Source organism: Myxocyprinus asiaticus, chromosome 7, assembly GCF_019703515.2.
Source record: "Myxocyprinus asiaticus isolate MX2 ecotype Aquarium Trade chromosome 7, UBuf_Myxa_2, whole genome shotgun sequence".
NCBI lineage: Eukaryota > Metazoa > Chordata > Actinopteri > Cypriniformes > Catostomidae > Myxocyprinus > Myxocyprinus asiaticus.
The window spans coordinates 13,714,361-13,738,105 of NC_059350.1; the positions used below are offsets into that span (position 1 = coordinate 13,714,361).

At 37.7% G+C, this 23,745-nt stretch overlaps 1 protein-coding gene across 1 annotated transcript in view; it reads right to left on the minus strand.

Moving 5' to 3' along the window:
* The window catches only part of tacr3a (tachykinin receptor 3a), a 74,162-nt gene that overhangs the window by 49,284 nt on the left and 1,133 nt on the right, over positions 1-23,745 (minus strand). Inside the window, exons 2-3 of the mRNA XM_051703104.1 lie at positions 10,240-10,428; positions 6,870-7,020 (exon numbers count right to left, since the gene is read on the minus strand). Coding sequence (XP_051559064.1) covers positions 6,870-7,020; positions 10,240-10,428 — 340 coding nt within the window. The remainder of the gene's footprint in view (positions 1-6,869; positions 7,021-10,239; positions 10,429-23,745) is intronic.

Below are 23,745 nucleotides of genomic sequence, written 5' to 3' on the forward strand. Positions count from 1 at the left end.
CTTGGCGTTGCTGTGTCCGGTGCGAGCTTTATGCATCTATTTGGATCGCACGCAGAGCCTTAGAAGCTCCAAGCAGCTCTTTGTTTGCTTTGGTGGACAGCGGTAAGGAAGCGCTGTCTACAAACAGAGGATAGCCCACTGGGTCATCGACACCATCACGATGGCATATCAGGCTCAGGACGTGCCACCCCCTGCGGGGTTACGACCCCACTCCACCAGGAGTGTGGCGGTCTCCTGGGCACTGGCCAGTGGTGCCTCTTTGGCAGACATCTGCAGAGCAGCGGGCTGGGCAACACCCAACACCTTTGCGAGGTTCTTCAATCTCCGCGTTGAGCCAGTCTCGTCCCGTGTATTGGCAGGCACGAGCAGGTAAGTTCCGGGACAACTGGCCAGGTGTACCGCTTGCGCATAGCGCCTTTCCCCTCCCTTGAGGTGAAGACGTGCACTCTTGACTCCCAGTCGTGTTCACAGACTGTGATCCCTGGATGACTTTCCTCCTTAGCCCTCTGGCAGCTGAGTTTGTGGAGAAACTCGCTGACCAGCCCAGTACGTGCGCTAATGAGCCCTTGTACTGAGGTAGGTGCTCCACATGTGCTGGTTCCCCGAAGGTGACCCCATGTGATATCTTCTGCAAAATTGTTTCCCTGATGGCAAACTGCATCTTCCTTGGGCAGAGGCCCCTCTGCACCCGGTCGCCATGCTCTGTAGAAACTCCTCCCCCTTCAGGTAGGACCTACCATGGGACCTCTCCACATGACATACTTCCGACAAGACTCGGTAAGACCATGTGACATATTCCACTCAAAATACCCCCCCCCCTTTTCTCTGTGGTGTCTTCCCCTTGGGAGGGACACCCCCCGACGCAGACACTTATGGCTCCCAGTCAGTTAACAAATTCCATTCTTTTTGGGGAGAAAAGACAGGGAAAAGAGGCCTCGGCTGGGCTAGACTGTCCCTATAGTTGGGCAGTCGACTTGTACCTGATGGACCGTTCGACGCTCATAAGAGCATTGGGGGAGGTTACGTGACGGCCTGGTGCGCTGGCTAAGAGGCACACAGCAGTCTGCCTGTCACACACCACCAGTTCACGCATCACAGTTCAGCTAGTTGTGGTGTTTTGTATAGGGACCCGTAGTGTCACTACATCGACACAACATCGAGTCAGTGACAGATAGGGAACGTCCTGGTTACTTTCGTAACCTCCGTTCCCTGATGGAGGGAATGAGACGTTGTGTCCCTCTTGCCACAATGCTGAACTACCCGCTGAAATGGCCGGGACCTGGTCTCGGCTCCTCAGCACAAAACCTGAATGAGTGGTTGCATACCAGCTCCTTTTATACCCGTATGTCCGGGGAAGTGGCATGCAAATTCCTCTCGCCAATTCTCATTGGCCTTTTTTCCAAAAAGCAGAGGTGTTTGGGGCTCCCAAGAGTGACCCCTAGTGTCACTACATCGACACAACGTCTCGTTCCCTCCATCAGGGAACGGAGGTTACGAAAGTAACCAGGACGTTTTTGAGGCTAAAGAACCCAATATTTTTTCTAGCCCCAATGCAAGTCCCTTTTTTCCTTATCACACTCACCAAGTCAAATTAGGGTAAAATTATCTGTATCTGTCTTTGGATATAACAGGATGTGGGCGGGGCTTAATCCGGAACTGCGTCAAAACTAAATCAAAAGCCTATTTTAAATTACACAACTCTACAAAACAGTTCGTGCTTGTTCTTTGAAGGTGACTACAGTTCACTTTGTTTTAGAAAGAAATCACTTTACCCCTCCCTCACCTCACACACACTGCTTGCCTGCTTGAGGAATTACCTAGATACAGATGCATGTTCTCCTATGTCTTGCTCGAAAGGTTTTAAACATTAACATAGACATTTCAAAAAGTGGAAATGTGTATGATATAGTATCTAAGGTAATGTTACTCTTGACAAGCTCAGATTTCTGAGATATGTACAAATAACGGAGTCTGATTTAAACTTGAAATCACACTGTTTTATTCTTAAAGTTTACACTTTACACATATTGGCTTCAAAGACTGATCATTGCTTTTTCATTTTAGAAATGTTTATTTAAAATATCGCTCTATCCTTGTGCTTGTGGTTGGATAATCAGAATATCCACAAATAGAAGTTTGTTTAAGCTATAGAGCAATACTGTTCAAAATAGAGACAAAATGTATTTGGACACTTTCAGGTTGTCAAACGTTTGTGGAAAATGGCAATAGTCAATGTAATGAACCACACCTGGTGTTACTCTGCTAAGACATCTGTGTGTACTTGAGGGGAAGTGACTTCATACATTCACTAAAAATCACCTTGACACCAGTTGGTTAAAAGTCATTGCAAAAATGTCTCAGAAAAGTAAAGTTAGATCTGAGAAAAGCTCTAGCATGATTTGTCTGCAGATGCCAATTGGTTTGATATTTTGAAACTTGTGCCTGGCCTGAGCAGAATGTTGTTGTTTTTTTTTTTACAAATATTTTTTCTATTACTCAGTAGAATTGCTTTTTGTTTTGAAGTCATTATTCGTGCCTTTCTGAATAAGGTATTCTGCTTCGGGCACATTCCTATGTCAAATGCAAGTAAAAATTGGCTTTGATATATAAATAAAACAGAATTACTTTTTGATTGGACTGTTACTTTATAAGGAAATGAAACAGTACATGACTGAATTGTAAGAACGATAGTCTGACCCTCACTTTTATGTAAATTATTTGTCATTTAAATCAAAGTGACACAAACTTGTCTACAAAAGAAAATATTTCTCGGCACTCACAGATCTTCAGCTTTTACCTCAGTGGAAAATTTTTCATCAGAAGTTCATCTAGGATGCCTATATATAGTTGCCTATATACTCCGATGAGCCAAAACATTATGACTACCTGCCTAATATGATGTTGGTCCTCCGCGTGCTGCCAAAACAGTGCCGACACACTGAGGCATGGACTCTACAAGACCCCTGAAGGTGTCCTGTGGTATCTGGCACCAAGATATTAGCAGAAGATTCTTCAAGTCCTGTAAGTTGTGAGGTAGAGCTGCCGTGGGTTGGACTTGTTGGTCCAGCATATCCCACAGATGCATAATCGGATTGAGATCTGGGGAATTTGGAGGCCAGGGCAACACCTTGAACTCTTCATCATGTTCCTCAAACCATTCCCTAACAATGTGTGCAGTGTAGCTGGGTGCATTATCCTGCTGAAAGAGACCACTGCCATGAGGGAATCCCATTGCCATGAAGGGGTGTACCTGGTCTGCAACAATGTTTGGGTAGGTGGCAGGTGTCAAATTGATGTCCACATGAATGGCCAGACCCAGGGTTTCCCAGCAGAACATTGCCCAGAGCATCACACTCCCTCAACCGGCTTGCCGTCTTCCCACAGTGCATCCTGGTGCCATTACTTCCCTAGGTAAAAGGTGCACATGTACATGGCCATCCATGTGATGTAAAATAAAACGGGACACATTGGACCAGGCGACCTTCTTTTACTGCTCCAAGGTCCAGTTCCAATGCTCGCTTGCCCATTGTAGGTGCTTTCAACAGTGGACAGGGCTCATCATGTGTTCTCTGACCGGTCTGCGGCTACGCAGCCCCATACGCAGTAGGGTGCGTTACACTGTGTGTTGTGACACATTTCTCCCGTAAGCATCATTAAAACATTTCTGTGACTTGTGCCACAGTAGACCTTCTGTCGGTTTGGACCAGACGGGACAGCCTTTGTTGCCCTCGCACATCGATGAACCTTGGGCACCCAACATCATGTCACTGGTTTTTGGTTTGTCCCTCCTCAGACCACTGTCGGTAGGTACTCACCACTGCTGACCGGGAGCACCCCAAAAGCCTTGCCATTTCAGAGATGCTCTTACCCAGTCGTCAGGCCACAACAATTTGACCCTTGTCAAAGTCACTCAGGTCTTTACTTCTGCCCATTTCTCCTGCATTCAGCACATTGACTACGAGAACTGATTGTTCGCTTACCATCTAATCTACCCAGACCTTGATATGTGGCCTTTTTAGGAGATGATCAACATTATTCGCTTCACCTGTGAGTGGTTATAATGTTTTGACTCATCGGTGTATAGTTTGTTTTTGTTTTGTTTTTTTCTCTAAAACTTTGTGGCGACACATATGTAGAATATTGCTCACGTTAAGCCAGCAAAATAAAATATGAGGAACACAATTATGATGTGTCTTCATGTCTTTATGGCAGGTGCAGCTTCACAAAGTTACATATCCGATAAGAAATATTTGTTGCCAGTTAATTTTCTCAATTCACTCACCATTGGCATGTGTAGCACAACGTTTTATTTGAAACTTTGAACCCTATTTTTACACTGTAAAGCAGTGGTGTAGCCACGGGTGTGCAAGGCTGTGCAAATACCACCCATTACATAAGCTTGTACACCCAAATTAAAAAAAAAACATTTCCCTTCTTGATGATGCTGTATAGGGGAATAAAAATGCATCAGTATTATGTTGAAACTTAGATGCATCGATAACATAATTTAATAATCAATTATAATGACTACAATAAGACCCAATGTGTTGCAAAGGCCATCCCAGATTACACGTGCACTCTCGCAACAGACACTAAGCGAAACAAGGAAAACAAGCACGCAATTTAAATTAATAAAGTTTATATAACCGAGTTCGGAAACAAACCAAACCTCCATACATACAAAGAATGTTCAGAAAAGACTTTGAATATTCTTACAGTCGTGCATTCTTCTGTTCAACATAATGCATTCAACTTTTATTTCTTATCCACAATTAAAGGATTAGTTCACCCAAAAATGATAATTCTCTCATGATTTACTCAACTTTAAGCCATCCCAGATATGTATATTGTTCCTTCTTCAGCAGAACGGAAATGAAGATTTTTATAAGCACATTTCAGCTCTGTATGGCTGTTCAATAAACGTGAATGGTACCATGACGCTGCTCCAAAAGTCATATTTAGGCAGCATAAAAGTAATCCACATGACTCCAGTCGATCAACGAATGTCTTCTGAAGCAAATCGATAGGTTTGTGGAAAAAATAAAAAGATAATTAAAATGTTATTAACTTTTAAAAAATGCATCCTGCTACCAGTCGACCCATTGCGGAGCTGTCGCGTGACATAAGCGCAATGCCGTGTTTACGCGAGAAGTCAGAAGCGCGCACTTTGTATATAACAGAGGAAAGAATGTCATGCGAGAGTTAGGTCATTTCAAACAGAAATACAGTGGTGGAAGCAACGATTTAAAGTGAAAAAACGTTTTAAATACCAATTTGTTTCTTACACAAACCTATCGATTTGCTTCAGAAGACATTCTTTGATCATGTGGATTACCTTTATACTGCTTAAATATAACTTTTGGACCGTCAAACAGCCAGAAGCCTGACACACATTCACTCTCATTGTATGGACATACGGAGCTGAAATGTGCTTTTAAAAATCTTCAATTCAGTTCTGCTGAAGAAGGAAAGACATACACATCTGGGATGGCTTAAAGGTGAGTAAATCATGAGAGAATTATCATTTTTGGGTGAACTAATATTTTAAGTCTTTGAACCAGTGAATTTAACCAAAAACCTGCTGTATTTTTGTCAAGTTTCCTGTATAGTGTACATTTATTTGCACCATTTATATTTGTCTTCAGGACATTTTGAAAATGTATTATGAATAATTAATAATTTAATATAATTTTTTAATGTGTCATTAAGTTGTTTATTTAAGTCAAATAATCTTAACACACACACACACACACAATTTTTTTTATTTTTTTTTATTAAAGCTAAAAAAGAACGTCACTTTATTGTGCTTCGGTTCTTACACACCCAGTTTTCCCAGAGTCATGTTTCTGGCTACACCACTGCTGTTAATTGTAAAATCTTGATCAGTTTTACACTGTAATTATTAAGTTAGACAGAAAGACAGAAAGAGGCCACTACTATATCATGGTTATCAATGAAAATCCATTGCATTCAGTAGAGAAAACTTGTCAATAAATTCTTCATCCCCTCATAGCAGGAACAAATCTTTATATTTATAAGTCCATACTTTTTCACTGAGGCTAGCAGTATTTTTGTCTTAATTTTCTAGCTGCACTGTTGCGGTGTACAAAAATCCAAACTAACACTAAAAAACAGCGCTGTCTGATCTGATAACTTTCTGTGTCTGTATACCCCTCGCTTTTATCCACTTCCTCCTGCCTGTGTTCAAAATGACCTGCTGCACTAGTCATCCCTTTCATTTTCCTTTACAGAACTTCCTTCTCTTATGTTTTATTGATCCCACATGCAGTGATCCATTATATGTATGTGTGTGATGTGTTTGCTCATATGTTCCTCAAGCAGAACAGCACTCAGGAAGTGTAGATAAGGTTTCTCAGACTGTAGGGTCAGGCATCAAACTAACTGACAGATATATGTATTGCAGTTGATTTGCACCAGAGCCAGAGACGATGTGTCATAAGAGTTAAACTGTGAGACAAATGACTTCCTGTAAGTGTGAATATACAAGATTGGCTATGGGGGTTCTATGGGGAAATGTTCTATGATTAAAAAAGTCAGAAGTTCACATGTATCATTTCTGTATGCTGAACCCTGTATTTTAGAACACTTAGGGGCCATTCAGACGGACACGCTCTTGCGCTAAAAAAAAGCTAGGTGCAGCGTAGTGCATAAAACTGAATGCAGGTGCCTTGAGATACGATTTTAAAAGCTGACATTCTTTTGAAACTGACACAGCATCTTACAAATATGTGATGCCCCTGAAAAACAAAAGAAAAAGAGCACAGACTGACACAAAATTGCGATCAGTGCGATCGGCCCTTTAGCTGTATTTAGACAACAATGCAGCTTGAGCATTGTGAACTACTTACCTTCCGTTTGGCTCGGAGTTGGCCCTGGTAGTTGTCCGATGAGTCACCAGGTATCCCTCCTCCCCACAGTGTCGATCCAACAACAGTGTAGGTAATACCCATCACCACAAGGGGCAGAATGTATACCAGCACTGCCACTATGATATGATACCTGTAACAAGAGAGAAAAGCATAGTTCCTATGCCAGGACTCATCAAGGAAGCGTCACGTAAGACTTTATGATTGTTCTTAGTCAGATGATACAATTTGAACCAAAGAGATCTTGGAAATAGCCCAATGTGATGCAACATAGCTGACACAGCCAGAACAATGTCTTCTCAGAAGCCACTCAACACAAAAATAATTAAAGGTGCACTCTGTAACTTTTTTTGTTAGTGTCATTTGGACTTACAGTGACACCTAGCAGAGTGGATGCAGCATCATTCAAAATCTGTAGTTTTCAGTTACAAATGCCATTGTAAATTCACTATTCACAGTCATTTAATCAATGAGTGAAAGTGTCCAATAACAGGACGATTAAGCGAGTTGTGTTAGGCTGGCCATGTGATCATAACATGGCAGCCCCCATGAGGGGACCCTTTTCATGCAGCTTTTAAAAGGTTCCTGATATGACTAGAGTCCTCATCTCGTGTGAGTATTCATGATTTTATACATATGTTTCAAAATTAAAATTAATTTATTTTAGTGTAAAAGTTTTTTAATGAGGAAGCAATTAATGAGTGCATCATTAAACTCTTATCTTCTGGCGCATTTTTGGGCTGCCGCCAGCAATTTTTCACACTCAAATTTAAAAGCTCACCATTCACACATACTGTAGACTAATTGATTAATTGACATTTTTCAGAGAACCCCCCCCCCCAAATAAAAAAATATATGTACTACAATTATTCATAAATAATATTGTATGTGTTTATAATCTTATGATAAACTCTTTTTTTGTCCTAACTTTGTAAACATGTAATTCTGGTTCTGTTCATTCTACCTCACTTTGAAAAGTCTCATTTTATTCAAATAGATGGCAGCAAGCACTAGAAAAAATATTTTTTCTCTATCACATTCTAGCACAATATACAGATCTGAAATGTAGGTGGCGCTCCATCGCATTTTCGCCCTTACAGATGTGCTCGTCCATTGACATGAACTATTTTTCAGTTCAAGCACCACCCTCGTTGTTTCATTGAATTTCTCAGCCTCTGAGTGGACTAGAAGCTCAATCTAGGTGTCATTAGAAAGCTGAGATCCTCCCTTTGAGATGATATATAGAATTTTATCATCAATAGTCAAAAATATATTTTTCTGATGATTTGTTTTGCATGCTTTTCCTTCTGGATGCCATATTTTGTTCTGGACATCTAAGATATAACATTGGATTATTCAGTCAAGCAAGCTCACAGACAAGTAAAAAATGGCTAATTTTTTAGAAAACTCTCTAAGGTAAAAGCAGATATAATGTTTTTGGCTACTTGGGGCTTACAGCAGCATTTATAGGGGCATAAAAGAGAAGTTTGTATTTGATGAAATCATATTTCACTTTGTGATTCTTTTGAAAATCTTTCGAACAATGGTATTAGGTTAACTGTACAGTCACATTCCTGTGACCTGAATGTTTTGAGGCCTTATTTTGTTAATTGAAGTAACATAAATGCAGAAATGCTGGTTATCTCTACAAATTTCAGATTCTAAGCTTTCAAATGATACCTTATATGTCTGACTTATGTATTCGGAGACTTTAACGTTTTAAGCTAAATCTTTTTTCGTGATATAGCGCCTCCCTTTGGCGGGTCCATAGAGTTTAAGGGTTTTTAACTGGTCGGCAAAATCATGTCACACTAAGTGATCCAAGACTGATGATTTTGCCTTAAAAGTGTACTCAGTAATTGTTTTGCTAATTGCTCAAGTTTAAAACAGAAAGAAATTAATAGTATTTTTAAGAAATATATTTAAAATGATCTTTCATGAGATGAAGACTCTAGTCATATCAGTCTTAAAGAAAAAGCTGCTTTATTCTACATAGTTCTGGGTGCACATTCATGAGGGCCGCCATGTTGAGATCACAAGACCAGCCATATAGTACTCACTTTATCTCAATAATCCCCTTTACTTGGACGCTTTCTATTGTGGAATAAATTTATCATGGATACAGCAAATAGCGAATTTTTACAATGACACTGATTATGAGAACTAGGTGTCAGCTCAGCATAAAAACTACCGAGCGCACCTTTAAAATTAAACATCTTTCATGAACTGCTAATTTTGTCTCAGATGGCAAGATCGTGGCAAAAATCCTACAGTGTGCAGATATAAGACACAAATATACCACTAAAATTTTACCACTATTGAATTTACATTTATGCATTTGGCAGACACTTTTATCTAAAGCAACTTACAGTGCACTTATTACAGGGACAATCCGCCTGGAGCAACCTGGAGTTAAATGCCTTGCTCAAGGACACAATGGTGGTGGCTGTGGGGATCGAACCGGGAACCTTCTGCTCACCAGAAACTATTGTTTAACTGTTTGACACAGATGATGTTTCCAAATAGCTACAGTAAATGCAAACTTGAAAAAATTATATTTAACATAGAAATAACATCAATTATTATAAACTTAATAATAATAATAATAATAATAATAATAATAATAATAATAATTAATTACATTTATATAGCATTTTCTAAGCACTCAAAGCACTCTACATAGTATGGGGGAATCTCCTCAACCACCACCAGTGTGCAGCATCCACCTGGATGATACAACGGCAGCTAAAGTGCACCAGAACACCCAAGGAATAGTTCACCCAAAAATGTAAATTTAAAAAAAGTCTTCAGAGGGTTTGTGTGCCATACAATGCAAGTGAAAAATGATTCCGGTCTGTAAAGCTTAAGAAAGGACAGACACAAAAACCACACCGTAAATCACTTTAAAAGTAATTAATACCACTCATACACTACATTCCAAGTCTTTTGAAGCCATACGATCACTTTTTTGTGATGAACAGAATTAAATTTGACATAAAGTGATCGTGTGGCTTCAGAAGACTTGGAATATGAGTGCATATATCGTTTACTTTTACAGTGATTTATGGTGGGTTTTTTTGGGGCTTTTTTTGGAGTCACTATTCAGTTGCATTGCATTGTATGGAAAATAAACCTTGTGAAGACTTTTTAAACAATGACCTTTTGCGAAAGAAAGGCATGTGGGTTTGGAGCAATATTAGGGTGAGTTTATGACAGTATTTTCATTTTTTGGTGAAATATTCCTTTCATGTATATAGCACCTTTCATACAAGATTGTAGTTCAAAGTGCTTTACAAACAAGTTGGAAGGAAAGGTAGAAAAAATTGTGCATGCATATTTAAAGAGCTCTCACATGAAAGGGTCCTCTGCAGGTCTGGGCCAGGCAACGTAGCAAAGGGTCCGCCTGGGTAATTTTTTGATGGTTGAAAAGAAACAGAGGGGAAAGGCCAAAACCACCGCCAGCACCCAGATACACACAATGACCACCTTAGTGGCTGTGGCAGAGAAACGTGGTTTCAGGGGATGAATAATGGCCATATACCTGTACAATATACAAACAGAGCACTTCTCAGTCTTATGTCTCAGACACAGTATGACTTACACCTATAACACCTACATACAAGATATCACAAACAGACCACGATTGGGCATTTTTCAATTTCCATGTTGTGTGATGAACTAATAGCTGATTGATTATGGGTTACATCAAAGAGTGGAGCATTCATATCTGTTCTGCTGCTGGAGGGAGTGAAATCTTTCATGAAGAAACAATACAAGAATTCAACCTAAATGGAATGTCTTGAAAGGAATAGTTTACCCAAAAGTGAAATGTTGTCATAATTTGCTTACTCTAATGTTGTTCCAAACTCGCATGATGTGATTTTTTTTTTCCACGAAACATAAAAGGACACATTCTAAAGAACAAAACACTCCTCTGGTGTTTGACACTAATAATATCAAACCTGGTGCGACACATCTAAAAGCACCATATCTTGCTCTTTTCAGTGAACAACAACTTCATTTTTTTTTCTGTTTCTCACAAAAAGTTATCATATGACTTCAGAAGACTTGGAAATAGCGCACAAGTTGTAGAGTTTTATGCTACTTTAATGGTGATTCAGTTATTATTTGGCCCCAATCATATGCCATTGATTACATCTGAACTTTGGACTATGACATTAAAATATTGGGCTGCCCTTTGCGGTTAACATATTCAGAATCATTCAAGAGTGATAACAGGCAATTTTCTTTGTTAAGGACTTCCTCTTGTAAGCTGAGAATGGCTTGTTAGACAGCCAATTATTCTCTTGGGCAGTGAAGGAGAAGGATACTTCAAAATATGGACATTAAAGTACTTTTGAAGGCATCTTAGACAAACCACAGCAAGGAGAAAGGAAGGACACATACTGTGTATTAGAGTCTATAACCCCACCTCCATCATAGTTTTTGTGCTAGGATAAACATGCCTTTTAACTGACACTGACATGCTCAGTCTATGCTACGTTAATGGCTCTATGGTGAAGTAAAGCAGGAAGTTCAGAACTTGTTACAGAATGCACCAAAGTCCGATGAAGATCACTGAGAAGCGAGTAAAAGACTGAAATGCATCACCGTTTAAATACACTAAACATAAAGAATCACAATATTAGGGTAACACTACCAAGATATCAATGTACAGTAAATGAGCAATATCACACAAGAGTGCTGTTGTTCAGACCAACAGCATGATTGTGAGAGTGATATTGATTTTATACAACTTACATTTTACACAAAAATTGGCCATTTAGTTTGTGCATTTCTTTTCCGCCAGCGAAAATAGTTCCAAAAGAAGCCAAAGCACCTAATCCTAACCCTATCCTCTTAAGTGAAAAATTGTCGTTAACTTCCATTGTTTCGATTGTTTAAACAAATCAGTTGAATCAATGACTTACTCATAACTAGGGATGTCCCGATACCAATTTTTTTAGGCTGAGTACGAGTACCAATACTTTATTTTTGGTACTCGCCGATACCGAGTCCGATACCAGATTTTTTTCTGAACTGCATATCAACAGTTTATTTCAATTTTAGCATTAAAATGGTGTTTAAATAAATAAATTCATTAAAACTTTAATCAAATGAAAGTATAACTATTAATTTTCATGATGATATTGTATTATTTTTATCAAATGAAGTGCTTTTATTCAGAAACTCAAAGCACAATCTAAAATACATTGGAGTTGGGTATTTTATCATATAAAGTGCTGCACTACAGAGCATAAGAGATGTAAGATATTGCCTAAATATAATACAATTAGTATTGATTTATTATTATTATTATTATTCGTTGTAGTAGTAGTAGTATAACAGTGATTATTACCTTTCTGTCATAATTTTTATTTAAATTGAGCTTTTATTTTGGCAGAGCCAAATGTTAATGTGTTGTTAAGACCAAGTTGCACGTGATATTTTTTTCCCCCACCCGTATTCTGGCAGGTCCCGCATCCTGCGTTCGGATTGGCTACTAAGAGCTACTTACAAGCAATCTGCGATTGACCAGTTGAGAAATCATTCATATAGCCTTAGTAACCATAGTAAACAGAGGGACATCTTATCGTATAAGTCGCAGAAAAATAAACTGCCACTAAGTTCGAAGTTCAATGCAAATTTTAACTGGTTAACATTAGACAAGACAAAAGTATCACATGCATGTATGAATATTCCAGTGTATGAACATGTGTGTTTTTACTCTCTTCTGTCCTATACAGCTGATAGACCTATTTACTATTCAATATATTCCATGCAGCTCAATATATGACAAGTAACATAAATGGACACTTCTTTTCTATAATGTCTTATCAATAATTAATTATACATTTAGTTTTTATATTGTTTAACTGTAGGTAGAGTGCTTAAACTTCTCCATTCACCGAAGTTCTTCTATCTATTTAGGCTGTCTCAATTGCTTCTGTCTCTTTATGTAATCTCAGACTGACACGATGTTCAGTGGGGGGGGCTTTGTGGGGGCCATGACATCTGTTGCAGGGCTCCCTGTTCTTCTATTCTAATCTTTTCTATTTGCAAAAGTAATGTTTGGGAGTCTAACATTTCTATTTCCTATTGACACACTAAAGCTGAAGATATAAATAACCATCTTAAGACAAATGTTTTTGTGAAACATCTTATGTGCCTAAGACTTTTGCACAGTACTGTATATATACAGTACTGTGCAAAAATTTTAGGCACTTGTGAAAAATGTTGCATACTGAGGATGCCTTAAAACATAATGACATAAATAGTTTTCATTTATCACTTAATGTCATACAAAGTCCAGTAAACATAAAAAAAGCTAAATCAATATTCGGTGTGACCACCTTTGCTTTAAAACAGCACCAATTCTCCTAGGTACACCTGGACACGGTTTTTCTTGGTTGTTGGCAGATAGGATGTTCCAAGCTTCTTGGAGAATTCACCACAGTTCTTCTATCTGTTTAGGCTATCTCAATTGCTTCTGTCTCTTCATGTAATCTCAGACTGACACGATGTTCAGTGGGGGCCTTTGTGGAGGCCATGACATCTGTTGCAGGGCTCCCTGTTTTTCTATTCTAATCTTTTCTATTTAAGACTTTTGCACAGTACTATATATATATATATATATATATATATATATATATATATATATAGTACTGTACTTTATATATCAAGATGCCCCAACTTTTTAATCAAGACATTAATAGTTATGTAAATTACATGTTATATTATTATTATTATTATTATTATTATTATTATTATTATTATTATTTTCAGATAAAGGGTGATTCTGTAATTGCAGGCACTTCACCTGCTCATTAATATACAGTTGAAGTTAGAAGTTTACATACACTTAGGTTGAAGTCATTAAAACTCATTTTTTAACCACTCCACAGATTTAATATTAGCAAATTATAGTTTTGGCAAGTCTTTAGGACATCTACATTGTGCATGACACAAGTAATTTTTCCAACAATTGTTTACAGACAGATTGTTTCACTTTTAATTGACTATATCACAATTCCAGTGGGTCAGAAGTTTACACACACTAAGTTAACTGTGCCTTTAAGCAGCTTGGAAAATTCCAGAAAATGATGTCAAGCCTTTAGACAATTAGCCAATTAGCTTCTGATAGGAGGTGTACTGAATTGGAGGTGTACCTGTGGATTTATTTGAATGCCTACCTTCAAACCCAGTGCCTCTTTGCTTGACATCATGGGGAAATAAAAAAAAAATCAGCCAAGACCTAAAAAAAAAAAAAAAAAAAAAAAAAACACTGTGGACCTCCACAAGTCTGGTTCATCCTTGGGAGCAATTTACAAATGCCTGAAGGTACCACGTTCATCTGTACAAACAATAGTATGCAAGTTTAAACACCATGGGACCATGCAGCAATCATACCGCTCATTAAGGAGATGCATTCTGTCTCCTAGAGATGAATGTAGTTTGGCGCAAAAATTGTAAATCAATCCCAGAACAACAGCAAAGAACCTTGTGAAGATGCTGGAGGAAACAGGCAGACAAGTATCTATATCCACAGTAAAACGAGTCCTATATTGACATAACCTGAAAGGTTGCTCAGCAAGGAAGAAGCCACTGCTCCAAAACCACCATAAAAAAGCCAGACTACAGTTTGCAAGTGCACATGGGGACTTACTTTTTGGAGAAATGCCCTCTGGTCTAATGAAACAAACATTTAACTGTTTGGCCATAATGACCATCGTTATGTTTGGAGGAAAAAGGGTGAGGCTTGCAAGCCAAAGAACACCATCCCAACCGTGAAGCATTATGTTGTGGGGGTGCTTTGCTGCAGGAGGGACTGGTGCAACTTCACAAAATAGATGGCATCATGAGGAAGGAAAATTATGTGGATATATTGAAGCAACATCTCAAGACATCAGCCAGGAAGTTAAAGCTTGGTCGCAAATGGGTCTTCCAAATGGACAATGACCCCAAGCATACCTCCAAAGTTGTGTCAAAATGGCTTAAGGACAACAAAGTCAAGGTATTGGAGTGGCCATCAAAAAGCTCTGACCTCACTCCGATAGAACATTTGTGGGCAGAACTGAAAAAGCATGTGCAAAGGAGGCCTACAAACCTAACTAAGTTACACCAGTTTTGTCTGGAGGAATGGGCCAATAATCCAGCAACTTATTGTGAGAAGCTTGTGGAAGGCTACCCAGAACGTTTGACCCAAGTTAAACAATTTAAAAGCAATGCTACCAAATACTAACAAAGTGTATGTACACTTCTGACCCACTGGGAATGTGATGAAAGAAATAAAAGCTGAAATAAATCATTCTCTCTACGATTATTCAGACATTTCAAATTCTTAAAATAGTGATCCTAGCTGACCTAAAACAGGGAATGTTTTCTATGATTAAATGTCAGGAATTGTGAAAAATTGATTTAAAATGTGGCTAAGGTGTATGTAAACTTCTGACTTCAACTATACTGTATACGTATATTAATAAAATTATTAAACCACAAATACTGCTATTTAATTAAATAAGTATGGACACTGTTTGTGCCTCGTGCTACAAAGTGAATTTGTGCTCTGTTCGCTGTCATCTGCTTCAAACAGAGCGCTCGATGCACAAAACGGTGTTCCCTGTATGAGCCAAGGAGGACTGAAAGGTATCAATGCAGCTGGCGTCACACAACACTGTCTACACACATTCACATTCACAGCACACCGCTCATGCAAACTATATATTTAATAATTAACTTGCAGCTTCTGCGGTAAAATAATCTCACTAGGACATAACGTGATTTTAATTTGAGCACTGAATGTTTACGTAATGACATTTGTACTTCAGATGGTATCGGTTTTTGGTATCGGAACATTTTTACGAGTACCAGTACATGAGCGTGTTATCGGACCCCATGCTGATACCAGTATCGGTATCGGGACATCCCTACTCAAAACCTAAAGCTAAGTGTGTACATTTTTCAGTGTTAAAATACTTCAGCGTAAAAATAACTATCCCAGCTTAATATGCAGAGATATAAGTAAGCAAGCCATTTATAGTTTAATTTCTCGAAAACTGTAAACACTGTCTTTCTGTGGCGCTATAAATATTCAGACCCACATTATATCAGGTGTCTTTAACTACTATATACTTAAACATTTGATACAATGTACTTATTATGTACATACATGTTGTTGCACTGTACTAACATTCAAAGTACCTGCATTTAATTATATCTGTAGTTACACTGTTAACCTTACCCCTAATCCTAAACCTAACCCTGTGCCAACCCTAAACCCTAACCCTAATCTAAACCCTACCCCTACTCCTAAACCTACTTGTTCATCAACATCAGTAACAGCAAATGTGAATCTTGTGGGGAATTTTGCATTGTAGTTACAAAATAAATACATTGTATTGTATGTATTATAATGTTAGTACATAGTAGTTACCCAATATAAAGTGAGACCAAATATTCTTGTTTTGAGTGGCTATCCAACCCAACCCAACACAACAACACTGACTGAACCAATGGCATGTGTTGGAGGCGGGACTATCTGTTTGTTCGGTCAGCACAAAACAGGGTGCATATCAGCTGTTTGAAAAAAAATGTTTATTTTTGCAACTCCAATCGTTGTGCTAGTGACACACTGTAGCTTTAAAAGAAGCTAATTTGTTGCCAGCTACTTGTGTACATATGCAGTCTAAAATATGCAGAACAAATAAGTGATCTAAATCAAAATTAACAACTCTGCTCTCTGCACTGCTCACATACTAGTAATGTTTTGTTCATAAACTAATCATTTTGTGTATTTTATTTTTTTATTTTTATGAATCTATTAAATGAACGGTTTGATTTTGTTCACTTTCATTGTTTTGGTTGTTAATGTCTAGGTGCTTTTAAACAAATCAGTTGAATTAATGACTCAATGATTTATTCAAAACATTAAGGCAGATGCTATTGCACCCTAGTGCAAATAAAGGTAGATGCTATTTACACCCCAGTACAAATAGTGGCAAATATTATTTGCACCCCAACCCTGGTGCAAATAATGGCATCTACTATTTGCACCCCTTTTTAAATACTAACTTACAGTATAGGGGCATCACTGCAGCATGTTTATTGTGTTTATTTAGAGTCCCAAAGACACCCTAAACAAACCCCAACACCTTAACCAAACTCTAACTGTCCCTCACAAAAATTAACCATGATTTCACTACAGCAACCATAGTATCACCATGGTATTTTGTATTAAAATCACAGTAACCACAAAATTAATAATGTTTACTATATTAATACCACATTACTGTAGTAACACTGTGGCTAATTGCATCAAAACTATGGTTTTCAATACAAAATATGGTTACTACAATATTACTATAGTCAAACCATGGTTAATTTTCGAATGGGTTAGTCTCCCAAAACTTTCGCAAAAAGGAGCGATGTAAAAACGTAATCTGTAGAAATGTCACTGAAAATATCAGTGAACTAAATCTAAATGAACGATTAATCAAAATCCCCACCACTATTTGGAAAGTTGTGAACACAGACTATATTGTATATTGTATAACATCGTATTATATTGTATGGCCTGGTCCCTACTAATTCCCACCCCTAGTATAAGATATGGACATGCATATTAGGGGTTGACTCACATATAACGGTTTTACCGATTAATCTGATAATTGCATTTTTTAACTACCAGCTTTCGGAAAAATTAAACGGCAATAGTTTCCGATAGTTTTTTAAAAATTTTGTTTTATTCTTCCATGGCTGGTGCTGGAGGGTTCTACAGTTGGAACGTCTTAGTTCTACAGAATAAAATCGCCCTCTAGAGATTAAAAAAAAAAACATCTCTGACTCTACATCGAGTTTGTTGTGCCACGTGACTAGGCTACACAGAGAGATGGACACTTTAGAAGCAGATTTAAAACAATGACAGCAAAGGTATTTATACAGTACACATTATTATTACATATAGTCATAGTACAATAAATCAATTATTTAAAAAGGTGGTTAGACAGTTAATTTGTTCAAAACTAATTGCTGCACTGGAGAACTGCATTGCCAACAAGGTTGAGAGGATGCTAACATTTGTTTGAAATCAAATGTTTAGAACAATGTTACAAAGTCAAGAATGGAAACTGCTTACCTTTCATCTTAATTCGCTGTTTTGAATAAAAAATGTCATTTATGAATTCGTGCAGACCCGATAAGTTTTTATTTTCGAGGGGTTGAGGGGCATTCAATTTATTACAGTTAGGTTATAAAAATGAGCGTTTCAAAGAGGTATTTTTTGCTAAGTAGATTAATACGTTTATCATCAGTAGTAAAACAATTTCATGTTAATGCTAACCATATGTTTTTGCTGTCGCTTGGCGAGTTGCTTGCTTTAGAAGACAAAGCGCATTTTTGGACTATAAAATTACAAACGTTTCTCCATTTTGACAAAATAAACTTCTGTTCAAGCTTCCTGTTATAATGTAGTTATGCTCAAAATAAACGTAAGAGCATGGTAAAATATATAAATCTGACATTTACATTTGATATTCATGAGAGGGCACATGGATATCTAATATATACAATGCCATTCTAAAAATGCCTTTAAAAAGACAACACTTAAGTTGATTTTATGCTCTTTTTCTCTATACCTTGCTTGTACATCATTCAAATATTTAATATGACAATAACATAAAATAATAAATATTTTCAGTATTGATAAAGCAGTAGCTATTTGGCTTTGTAAGGCAGTGTTTTGTGTTATTGTTGAATGACTAACACATTTGATTGATTCAATAATTTCAGATGGCAAATGCTTTGAAGACAGTACAAGTGTGGGAGTCCTTTATTGAAGTATCGTCAGGTAAAGCAAAATGTCAAATCTGTGAGAATGTAATCAGCATGGGGGCATGTTCATTTTGTACTAAAAGTTCAGCATTATTTTATATTGAGTGGAAAGTTTTCAATCATATTATAGATTTTTAAAACTATCGGCCGATTAATCGGCTATTGACCTGTTTTTTTACCACCTAGGTTATCGGTATAGGCAAAACCCACTATCATTTGACCTATAAGGCATTGAAACTAAATATGTGTAGCAAACATACACAAACTTAGATAACCGGTAATTTATATAACGCAATTAAAAACAACTAATTACATCATGCTGTGTCATGCTGTGTTGTTGTTAAGCCACATTTATACAACACAACTAGTCATAATTCTGCTAAATTATATCACAATCGAGTGTAATACCCCTGATGACAAAACATTCGAACTGACATTGAACCTAATAGCCTCCTCTATTCTTTAAAAATGTTGCACATAGCAGTTCTATTAAAGATCCATAAACACCACTGGATGCACCAGAATGGAATTTTTTGTCTGCGATGCCACTTCTCAGTCATTGAAATTAAACATGTATTGTCCTGAAAACACTGTCTGGGCAAGTGGTGTCAGCACAAATCTCACACTTTCCTCCAAATGCTACTGTGCAGGCACACTGACCCACTGCAAATTCCCTCCAAACGTCACAAGTGCTCTACGGACAAGTGCAGTAACTGCCTACCAGCAAAACAACAGTAACAGCTAACACAACAGAAAATCTGGACTTTATATGTAGCCTGAAGCCAGGAGCACAGTGTGACATTTTTAGCCCAGGATATAACTATGAAGAACGCTATCGCTGAATTTGGTTTTCTCTTGTCTGATATAATTTTCCTCATGCAGTAACAATGTTTTGGTTGCTTACTGGTTGCAGAAAAAACAACAACACCTCTGTTGTTCTATATTATAAAGGAAGAAATGACTGCGTTTGGGCATGAAACTCTAAATGGCGTAAGCTGATGATCCTTTGACGTGTAATCAGGGAGCCAAACAACTTGCATACTCTCTCTTTGCCTAACATTTAAATTTGCACTGTTTGCAAGCCGGTTTCACTGCAGCACGCTACAAGAGTTTTCTCTGAAACCCTCCATCTCCCCAGCTCCACTTGTCTAGATCTGCATGGGTATTGTATTTATGTCTAATTGTGCAGCAGCAACAGCATGTCCATATGCTTTACTCAGTATGTCTATGTTCTTGCAGTAGCAAGTCTCCATACTTGCTCTGCAGCAGCAACGTAGCAGATCTAGTCTGCTAAGACCAATATCCTATCAATATGTCATACCCACATTAACATGCTAAATCGTTCTGAGAGTTGTCATGACTGAATCAAAGTATTAATTTGTTTCAAAGGGGTCATATTATTAAACACTTTTTATTATTTTTCCTCCTGAGGTGCACTTATAACGTTTGTAAAGATAGTTTGCACTAAAAACAGTAATATAATTGCTTTTTATGACCATTTAAACCCGGTCTCTGACCCTTAGAATTAAACAGGCTGTTTTTTTGCTGCTGTGCCTTTAAGACTCCTATGTAAACACCTTCTTTACATGTGAAAGCATTTGGCTGCAGGTTTGTTGTTCAACCCAATCGTTTTTAACTGCTCCATCCTTCAAATTAGAGCCTCTTTGAAAAACTTGCATTATGCAGAGCAGTAGGTGCTCCACCAAGCCAGGAATATGCACGTTTAAACAGACTTTCCCACATTTTACTCTTACCGTTTGTTCTTCTGAGAAGAAGAATATATACCCTGCTCTTTCCTTATTACATCAACGTGACTGGGTAGGCCACGTTTATGAATACCAATTAGGCATTCTTAACGTGTAAATGTGGGCAGTCATGTTCAAATGTATTTATTTGTCTGATGTCAGAAAGCTGCGTAAGTACAGAACAAGCAGTTTTTGCAGCTTAGTTTCAAAGTATGCTTTCATAGTACCTCAAGCTCTTTTATCTTGAATGTTCAAGGTAAATGTGATTCTTCATGATATCAAAACTAACCAACTTCCCAGCTGAAAAGACCACCATGGCTGATCACCAGCATATGTTGGCATATGGATGCTGATGTCCCCATAAGGCTTCTTACCTAGCTTAAGTAGTCCTTGGTCAACTAGTCCCAACATGTTGGTCAATCAGCTTCATTAACTAAGTTTTGCCAGTAAACCATTTATTCAAGGTTTTCTGAAAAAATCAGCTTCAAGTCAATGTTGTGATGCTAATTAATTTAACTCTTAAATTCCTGACTCATATTTTAAGCATATTTAACCTAATATGGAAGACAGAAAAGCAGTTTTGTTTACAATGTCAGATTTGCCTGCCACATTTACCAAATAGTTTATTATGGTTGATTTTAGAGTGATCTCCATTCATATGAATGAATACTATATCTGATTAACCTGACATTTAACTGGGTGGAAGTCATAGCTCAGGTCAGTCTGAGCCAGAAACACACTAACCGCATGCAAGATTTTAATAAGCAGAGCTTCAGGTTATAGCCTTAAAACTATTTTTTGGTATTAGAGTGATATCTGCTAAATGTTCACTGTCTAGTTGTAATGTGAAAAACTACCGGTACATATGGGGCAACCCACTGACTTCTCAATTTTGAAAATAAGTAGCGGTAGTTTTGTACATCCCTACTAGACAGTTGAACCTTCGGCAGAAATCACTTTACATCACTTTAAGTGCACCTTTAGAAATCACTACAGGTGCACTTATGTTTTAGTTTGTGCTGCCAGTCAACTTGAATTATACTGACACCTAGTGCAATGGATGTAGCATCACCTAAAAGCACTAGTTCAAAATGCCATTGGAGAAATGTGATATTCACAGGAGGCCTGTGGATAAGACATGTTATTGCCTTCACAAGCAGCTAGACAGAGTGCAATGGAATGGAACAGAACACATGTGTCTTAAGACACATTTTTAAAAGTGGAACAATTTTAACTTGACAATTGATCATGTTAAAAATGGAACACTCATGGCCCAGAACACTCAAAAAAACAGCTATGCAACAGCCTAGAATGTCCATGTGCATTTTTCTGGCAGTAGCGGCGGCAAACTTTCTAAAAGCTTAAGCACAGTACACTGTCAGCATGCTACTTTAAGCACTGGCGGTAAAAATATTAACACTAAAAAAGGGAAACAACTATAAGAAAAAATCCAACAACCACTTAGTCGACTATTGTGACTCATCCCTACTATGAAGTTATATATGACTACACTTGCACTTATTCAACAGTCTTGCATAACTCCTGTCGTTCAACTTTTCGCTAACTAAAAAACTCCACCACTCATGATGAAGGGCTGTGAAAGCCATTAAAAATAATTTATCTAAGTAAGTACCTAAAAAGACACTTTCACACTGCACGGAACTAATCGTGTATGTCTGGAAAGGTTATTGCTGAAGTACACAAATCCCATTTAATATGCATTCTTTTCACATTATTTAGTTGAGAAAAAATGAGAAAATGTCTGCAGGGTGCTGAGGGGAAATGGATGATTAGATGGCACAGCATGCCATCAAGAAAGCAACCTGAAAAAAACTCAATTAGAGATCACGTCTACCTTTGTAGAGCATGGATCCTGAGGATCTGAAAATAAAGACTTCTAAAATCTCACAAGTACCAAAGCATTGCTTGTGGCAATGACTCAACATCTAGTGGAGCACCAAAACTCTCTAAAATATTTAGGTGTCAGTAACTTGTGTCTTCTATGCTGCAGATCAGGGATTAGACCTTCATTTCTTCCCATTAATATAGGAACATGTTATTTACAGTTGGTTTTGGTTGTTCTTTTTTGTTCTGATTTGCATTAGATTAGAGACAAGGATGAATTGACATCAATGAGCACCAAGCACAGAACGGATAGCTTTCTGGTGGTGCTAAATGCAGGCTATTTGTCTCACTCAATTCAATCTTTCCGCATGCAGGGCAAGACAAATTAATTTACCATTGTGTTGGTGTGCATTCATTTCACTGTCCAATATGTTTGGTCAAATGCATTTTAAGGTGCATTGTAAAAATTGGAAAGCTTTAAACTTAAAGAATGACGACTTTATGTCTCTTGCAAGCACAATGTACTCAAAAGCAACTCTTTGTTTAGTTCTATTAATCATACCCATAGGGTGAATTCAGGTAAATCAGGCCATAATCATGCTGCTTACCTTTTAGAACAGCCTTTACATATTGAGAGTGCCAATGATGCCTTATAGTGCTTTCAAGGGCGGCAGCCCACTAAGTTTTTAAATGTTATTGTAAAGGTTTGTACGGTACATACGGTAAAGCATTTTTATATATATATATAACTAAGCCTACCACTAATCCATCATTAAAAGTGAAATCGATTTTAAACTTGATATGAGACTCTTCGATTCAGGCTTACAGCGAGTTTTCTAATTATGCTTATTTAATTATTCAACAAATTATGTTTATGAATGTGGTTCAAATTACAGTGATTGCACTGCGTTAGTGCTTCCCATGAATAGAACATATGTGCAGCATCTCCAAAGACGCCCCCTGAAGGTGCTGTAAATAAGTTAGAAGAGCTCACCGACCCATAAATCTGAGTCTGCGCAGTCATTGTTCAGCCATTCACTGCAACAAGTCAGGCGTTATGCTAAGAGACTGCCTGAGGCACTTTCCCCATCCAAGAAAAATAATGCTTTAACATACACATTATAACATACTACAATCAAACTGAACATAAATAGCTAGATAATTTGTCCAGTTGATATGAATCCAACTGGCTTTGTACAGGAATACTAAAGGTGCACTCAGTAACTTTTGTTTGTGTCATTTGGACTAGCACCATGGGTGTAGCATCATTCAAAATCATTAGTTTTCAGTTACAGATGGCATTGTTGATATTCACTATTCACAGTCAGCCATGATTTATTTAATGCATGAGTGAAAGTGTCCAATAACAGGGCGGTTACTGACATTAAGTGAGCAGTACTCTATTGGTCATGTGATCCTAACATGGCAGCCCCCATGAG